Source organism: Colobus angolensis, unplaced genomic scaffold (genome assembly GCF_000951035.1).
Source record: "Colobus angolensis palliatus isolate OR3802 unplaced genomic scaffold, Cang.pa_1.0 Scaffold9, whole genome shotgun sequence".
Taxonomy (NCBI): domain Eukaryota; kingdom Metazoa; phylum Chordata; class Mammalia; order Primates; family Cercopithecidae; genus Colobus; species Colobus angolensis.
Genome location: NW_012122931.1, coordinates 4,345,521 through 4,353,352, shown reverse-complemented (window position 1 = coordinate 4,353,352; position 7,832 = coordinate 4,345,521). Strand labels below are relative to the sequence as shown.

Here is a 7,832-nt window from a genome sequence, read left to right as displayed (position 1 = left end):
GCCTGGCCATCTGCAAAGTTTTTAAAGCAAAAATGAGACAGCAGTTCCTAGATGTCAGCAGGTGAACAAGAACCCCGGGCACAGGATGCCCACAGGAGGGACCTGAGCGGTCAGGCCCAAGAGGCCCCATTCCCCACAGTGGCAAGTGTCCAAGCCGCAGCCTGGGGGAGCTGGGGCCTCCGAAGGTGGGAGGGAATTTCGAGAGTTCCAGGCAACACGCAGCCCCTCCACCACTGCATCAGACGAGAGGCCCATTTTCCAACACGCCCAGGAAAAAATATACATAAAGGTTGATGTGTTTTCAAATGGGTTTTTGCTTTGCTCTTCTCTTTTCTCCCTGTGAGTATTAACCTTGGGGACCCCGGGGACGGCTCGGCTTGCCAGAGCACCTGCTGGGGTCACACGCAGTCATTAGCTTTGCGGTCAGTGCAGAATAAACCCCAATTCCCGAGCCGGCGAGAGTGTGCGTACCACTCCCGGGAAGCCCTCGGAACGCTGCCTCGCTCCTCCAAAGTCACACTTTTTCCTGCCTGACTTGTTCCTCTCCTGCTATTCTACCTCCAGCTGTGGGGGCGTCGAAGAAAAAGATGAGATCAAGTTGAGGGGAAAAATTGTCTGATTTCTCAAGCCCTTTGTTTCCCAGGCCCCTGGCAAGTGGGACTGATGCTAGGCTGAAGGCTGGGGACCGGGGGATCTGCTGGACCCCACCAGCTGGTGGGGAAGTGGATGGAGGAGAGGGGTGCAGATCCCTGCGGGAGGTGGACTGTAGGGTGTCCGGGGACTGGCATGTCACCCTCCCACCTCTTTCTGTCTTTTGTCAGAACCAAGCGCCTCCAGGTCTCTACACGAAGACCCAGGACCCAGCCAAAGCCCCCAACACCCCTGACATTCTCGAGATCGAGTTCAAAAAAGGTACGTTTTTTGAACGTCCCACCTGTTGGGACTTGAAAGGGGTCGAAAAGGGTTGACTCTTGGGGCCCTGGCTCCTTTCCCCTCCCTGCCTGGGAACGTAGGCCCTCTTTACCCCACCCTGCATCCCTGGAAGCCGGAGTTCAGGCAGGGGCTTCAAGGGTGCCGCACAGCCCACCTCCCTGGACAGTACGACCCATGGATGCCTCTAGGCTTGGGAGGAACATGCCCTCGGCCACCCATCACTTGGGTTCATGGGCACCAGGTCTGGAATGAGAGTGCTCTAGTCCCTGAACAGCCACTCAACTTTCCTGGGCCTCAGTTTCCTCACCTGAGCATGAAAAAGTGCCTGCTGTTTTCCCAGGGTAGAATGAGGCCTGCAAGGGAGGGTCCAGCCCCAGGCCCTGATCCCAGAAGGTCCTCAGTAAACAGTGAGTGTTGGTGAGCTGGCCTCAGGGACCCCTGGGACCCCACGTGGAAAGCCTTCGCCAGTCCTCACTGAGCCGCTCTGGACCTCACCCTTCCGACCCCACGTTCAAAGTTGTGGCCACTCTTGCTCCCCTCCTCAGTGGAGCCCGTCCTGTTCACTGCCTCCTCCTCACTGCTGTCAACAAGAAGCGTTTGCTGGCCTGGCCCGAGTGCCTGGGTGCCTGAGCTTGGGAGAGGGCATCTCTTGGCCTGGAGGAAGGACAAGGAAGCAAGGCACACCTGCCTGGGCTCAGAGGGAGGGCTCAGAAGGCCTGAAGGGGTACCTTTTCAGGAGGCTGGAGAGATCAGGGAGGCTTCCTGGAGGAGGTGGTGCTGGGCACAAGGGCACCCCAGGACCAGGCTGGGGCTGGCCCATTTGTCCACAAAGTGGCTGCCCGCACTGGAGCTGGGATGAGAGGAAGACAGGCTCGTGGAGAGGCCTGGCCCGGCTCTGACGCTCGGCCCTTACCCTGGGTACCACAGAGAGGAGGATTTGGTGGGGAAAGCTCAGGCCGGTGGGGAAGCAGAGCTGCAGACCCCACTCTCCCTCTTGCTGGTGTGACCTTGACAGCCAGCTTCACCTTGCTGGCCTTTGGGTGCACTCATCTAAAAACAGGCCACAGGCGTGATGCTCACAGATGCCCAGCATGGTGTGTGGAATGGGGTGTCGGAGGCTGAGTGCTTTAATAATCTGCCTCTTCTGGGCCTTTCCCAAGAGCCTGGCCAAGTCAGCGAGTGTCTTCCTTGCTCCCCTCCATCTGTCCCAACCCACTGGGGGTCAAAGAGGCCCCCAAAGGCAGCCAGGCCCCCAGGCCTGTTTGCAGGCACACAGCCTCCCTTGAGGATCATCTCTGAGGAGATGGTGGGAGTGGCCCCAGCAGCACCTCCTGGCTCCCTGCACGGGGCCCCCAGGAGCCCGGAGACCCGTGAGGGTGGGAGGCAGGCGGCAGGCTGCAGAGGGTCCCGGGCACCAGGCTCCGGCAGCCCTGCCCAAGGACCAGGGCAGCTCCGCGGGCTGAGCTGGAGAAGAAACGTGACCTATTGTCATGATCTGGGGGCTGTCTGGAAGAAGAAAAAAAGACGGGAGGAACCCTCCCCTGGCCAGTGCCCATTCACTCTCTAGTTAATTTATTTGAAGTTTTAATCTAATTATTAACTATTTTAAAGGCTAAGAGGCTTTCTCCGGCAGCAGCACCAACAATGTCACCTCTTCTCCCGGGCAGGCCCCATCTAAGGCCCCAGCGAAGGCCGATAATAGGACCGGGGAGGGACAGAAAGGGAGAGGGGAGAGGCGGGGGGTGGCGAGAGGGGCTTAAGGTTCATTATTGGGCAGACTTACATTTAATAGCAATTTACAACCAAGTTATAAAACCCCTGGAAATGGGGGTTAAGAATGGTGAGGCTGACAGCGCCTTGAGTGAAGCCCCTCCAAGCGGCGCCTGGCTAATAAAGCCTCGAAAGCCGCTATTGAGGCCTGATTGGCACCCGATGGCTCGCTCCATGGTAATGAGCCAGGCAGATGGGTGGGGGATTAGCCGCCAACTTTGAACAGCTTTTCTTTGTCACTGTTTCAGCTCTCTTGTTAGCCCCAATACATTTATTGCTCATTTCACACCGCTCGAGAAAGTGCCCCTTGCTATTCAAAGTCAACCCCGAACCCACCCACTGCCCCCCCCAACCCCTTCCCTCCTGCCACCCCAGACCCAGCTCCTTGGATTCAGGGACGCTGCCGACACCTCGCCTGCTGGAGCGGGCACCGTGTCACCCCCATCAATCAGATGGCTGCGTGTGGGTCTGGGGTACAGGGTCGGGGCGCGGGGTCCGCCTGACAGACGTGGCAGGGGGCTGTGTGTGTGTGTGTGTGTGTGTGTGTGAGCGAGTGTATGTGTGCTTGAGCCCAGCCACACCTCGGCCAGGCGGCCCCCGGGTGACTGGTGGGACAGAAGGTGCTCCCGGCGTAAGACAATGGTGGAGCGTGAAATTCAATTAGTTCAGGGCCTGGTTCCAATTTCACAGCCCCTAAATGCAAAAGGGGCAAAGAGAATGGGAGGGTGGGGGAGAGCGTTTTTATTACATTTTCCCTTTCATTCTGGGGGGCTTTCTCGCCCCTTCTCTCCCTGCAGCAGGCCTCAACCTGCACAGGGCTTTTGAAGGAGTCATTTGGAGTCCCTATCTGTCACATCCATTTAAGGCGTTGCGGGAGGAGGGAGAGGGTGGGGTGGCGGGTGCAGGCTCCTCTGCTGAGCCGGGCCCAGAGGCCCACTGCCTTCTCCTCCCACCCTAGGGGTCCCCGTGAAGGTGACCAACGTCAAGGATGGCACCACCCACCAGACCTCCTTGGAGCTCTTCCTGTACCTGAACGAAGTCGCGTGAGTGTCTGCAGCCCCGTCCAGCCTCTTGGGCACCGCTGTCTCAGGCGAGCACGGACCTGGACTGTTGCAGCTAATGGTTGTGGCTGAGGCTCAGGGGTGCAGAGGACAGGCCATGTCCCTTCCCCATAGCCACAGAGTTTCCCGGACCAGGGGGACCCGTTTGGCAGGAGAGGCTCCGTGGTCCTTAGCCTTGGAAGATAACCCCACGGGGTCTTCTGCCTCCAAGGGATCATTAAGCTGGGGCTCCCGGGCCCTTCACTGGATGGGAGGCCAGGAGAGAAGGAAAGGGAGCGGTAGTTAGCTCTGGTGCTAGGCAGGGCCCCAGGACACAGGTAACAGAAGGAATAATTTGAACTCACACCTGGGCAATCCCTTTTCTCTCTGGGCCTCAGTTTCCCCACCTGTCCAGTGGGCACTTGGACTAGGTGACCCGGCTCAGATGTCCTCTGAGTCTTAGATCCTGAAATGCTGCCTAACCTGTGGCCTAAGCTGTGCCCACCCTGGGGCAGCCCAGCTGGGTGGGTGACTCTGAGCCTTGCGATAGTGCCTGAACCTAATGGACCGGTTCTTCCCACAGGGGCAAGCATGGTGTGGGTCGTATTGACATCGTGGAGAACCGCTTCATTGGAATGAAGTCCCGAGGTGAGTCTGCTCAGCCCTGCTCAGAGCCTGCCTCAGGGCCCAGCAAACTCAGAGAGCCCTGAGACCTGTCCCATTTGGACGCTACTACCCCTATGCCACGTGGGCGACCTTGGGCGCGTCCTTTCACCACAGCCTCCTGCCAAGTGGGGCTCATGGGCCCTTTGCCACTGACTTTCAGGGTGTTAGGAGAAGGGCTGTCCAAGGGCTGAGAGAGGCCCAAGAGGGCCTGGGGAGTCCCCGAGGAGCAGGCAGGCCAGGGCCAGGCCTGGAGGTCAGGCTGTCTTGTGTCTGGGGCGGGCAGGCCAGGTTTGGAGGCAGACCGTGCAGGCCCGATTTCGTGGTCATTAAGGCCGCATGGAGGCCATCGGCCAGGCAGGGCAAGAATCCTGCCAGAGGTGGGCGCTGTGGCTGCACAGGCACTGGGAGCCGGCCAGAGCCTAAGGTCCTGTCCCAGCATCAGGCCCGGCTCACGGGGCCCTTTTTCCAGGGATGGCTGGGGCTGTGCCGCAGTTGGGGCTGAGCCTCGGTGTGGCATGCCTGCCACCTCGGCTGGCCTCTGGCCTGCCTAGCCCCGTATCCGCCTCTGGCTGGGCCCAGGAGCAGGGCAGTTGGTCCCCAGGCAGGTGCCTCTGTCTTCTCTTAGTAGCCAAAGCCCGTGATTCCCTTTGTGGGTCTCACCATTTCGTCTTGACCACATCCTCCTCTCCAGGACTCAGTTTCCCCATTCATACGCCAAGGGGATCTCAGGTCCCTGAGGGTCTGCCAGTGTGTGATGAAGCCATGCTGTGTTCTTTCTGGGGGGTCCTAAGAGGGAGAAGGCAAGGTTTCAGTAGTTGGATCCCCTGAATTGGGCACCTGAATTTTTAATACTGGTGGTGGGGTCAGGGGTCCCCACTTTGGTAAGTGTTCAGATCTCTTTGCTTAGGGTCGATTTGAAAAGATACCGGCCGGGCGCGGTGGCTCAAGCCTGTAATCCCAGCACTTTGGGAGGCCGAGACGGGCGGATCACGAGGTCAGGAGATCGAGACCATCCTGGCTAACACGGTGAAACCCCGTCTCTACTAAAAAATACAAAAAACTAGCCGGGCAAGGTGGCGGGCACCTGTAGTCCCAGCTACTCGGGAGGCTGAGGCAGGAGAATGGCGGGAACTCGGGAGGCGGAGCTTGCAGTGAGCTGAGATCCGGCCACTGTACTCCAGCCTGGGCGACAGAGCAAGACTCCGTCTCAAAAAAAAAAAAGAAAAGAAAAGATACCAAGCCAAGTAAAACCTGACCACGGTATAGTCACGGCCCCACGGCCCTCAGGCTATTTTTACTAAGATTCTAAAATCCAAAGAGAGCTGATCACCCCATGTGGGCCAGAAGAAAAGGGTGGTGGTGCAGAGGGTAGGAGGCCTGTTTCTGGTCCCAGGTTTGCCCTGCCTTGCCCAACGACCTTGGACTTGTCATCTATCGCTAGGCCTCAGTCTCCCCAAGTGTAATCTGGTAAGCGTCGGGAGTTGCATCACTCTGGTTCTGACCTGTTTGCATTTACCTCAAAAGACATGGGAGCACGGAAAGGGGAGGCGAGTTTGCCTCTTTCTTATGGTTTAGCTCCTTGCTTGCTGTTATTCAGGAGAAACAACCTAATTGAAGCTCTGGAAAGGCCTTGAGAACAATGTTACTAATTAGCTGCTCCTTTTTATCCTGGCTTACCTTTGTCTCTTACCTATATTAACATGTGATTAGATGCCCCTTTGTCGCAGCCTGCCCTTGGGAGCCAGCGCAGTGTGCACCCTCTAGGGAGAGCTGGGAGGGACCTTGGGGGAGCCACAGACCAGCACCCCATTTACAGATGGGGAAGCCAGGGCTGGGGAGGAATGGGATAGAGGCCTTGCTTCAAGTACCAGGCACTTTAGTGGCAGGACCAGGACTGCCATCTGGGCCCAGAGTGGCATGGAGTGGAGGGCTAAGAGCTTCGACTGGAGTTAGACAGATCTGAGTTCAAACTCACGTATGGGGGCAGGAACTGGTACACTGGAAGTGCTCCAGAAATAGCCATCAGTCCCCAGGGCATGCGGAATGGGGACAGAAGTAGCCCCCACACTCTGGGAGGTGTCAGTGTGGTGGGGGATGGGGAGGGTTCCAGTACTGCACCTATTATTATGCCCTTGCCATGCCTGTGGCAGGCATCACCAGTCGATGCTGGCACTATTCTGTTAACTCCAGAGGTGTCTCAGGGCTGCTTGCAGGCACTACCAAATGATCAGGATTGGCACACGTGATGACAATGCATTGCCTTCCCTATTGGAAAGATAAGGACTGGCCTGAAGTCACTGTGAAATGGCATCTTGCTGGGTGGGGCGAGTCAAGCAGACTTGAGCAAAAGTGAACTGAAGGAGGTGGTTAGTGATGAAGACCTGGACTGCACTATTCTGAATATGGAATGGTAGCTGAGAGCATTCCAGAGAGGCTGGACCTTTTTCCCAGAATGGGGGCCTCGTCCCCATAGAATGTCAGAGCCATGAGATCAACAGTCTGTTCCAACCCCCATGGCTCCTTACCACCACCTGGGGAAAGGTTCCTGAAGCCCAGCCTTCACTCTGCCCTGGTACTTTGTGTGTACTGTTGGAGGCTGTCCCCAAAAGCACAGAATTTAGTCAGCATCGTACAGGAAAGAAAATTGGGATTCTGACGACAAGAACTTGCTGTGTCATCTTAGACAAGTCTCTCCCTCTGCAACTCCAATTGTCAGGGGGCCAGATGAGGAGGTCGTATCATCTCCCTCTGAACGTCCTCACTCGCCTATTTTATTGCTTTGGGTTGGGGAGAGAAGAGAAAGTTGCTAGGTAATTTTAGGGTGGTATCTTGTTTTTATTTCTCTACTCCAAATATTTCATATGAGAAGGGAAGAGGAGAGACGGTAAATTAGGGCGCTGTGGATTCTCCCATAACAAGGTTTTTATTAAGTGTACAGTAATGAGAGAAGCTGTTAATCGTCAATTATATTGAGGGCAGAGCAGAAAGATGCTATTGTCCATATCTCGGTGTACAAGGGGAAAATGTCATTTGTATTGATTTTACAAAGCTCGTAATTGAAGTTCGTTAAGGGCTGATTTTTTTTCTCTGGGGGGTGAGAGCGGGTAGGAAGTTGGGCAGCTCCTGTGCCCTGGGTCTGGGGTGGCCTAGTCAGTGGCACTCAGGGTCAGGGACAGGGGATTGGGGAAGCTTCGGCTGGAGGCTGGAGTAGCCTTCTCTGTATTGTGGCTGTTCACATGTCATTATCACATTATCTTTTTAACTCTGGAGGGGGGCTAATTAAGTGAAGTAAATGAAATCAGTGGGGAGGAAAAGGGGGGCAAGGCAGGCTGGAGGGAAGCCGAGGGAGGCCAGGAAGGAGCCAGCGCACGTCCTTGTGCTCAGCTTCTTTCTCTCTCTCTTCTGTGGCCTCAGACTTTTCCA

General features: G+C 56.6%; 1 protein-coding gene across 1 annotated transcript in view; it reads left to right on the top strand.

Annotated features, from left to right (window-relative positions):
• ASS1 (argininosuccinate synthase 1) overlaps positions 1 to 7,832 on the top strand; it is a 57,749-nt gene that overhangs the window by 31,839 nt on the left and 18,078 nt on the right. Inside the window, exons 10-12 of the mRNA XM_011931201.1 lie at positions 822 to 912; positions 3,662 to 3,746; positions 4,327 to 4,391. Coding sequence (XP_011786591.1) covers positions 822 to 912; positions 3,662 to 3,746; positions 4,327 to 4,391 — 241 coding nt within the window. The remainder of the gene's footprint in view (positions 1 to 821; positions 913 to 3,661; positions 3,747 to 4,326; positions 4,392 to 7,832) is intronic.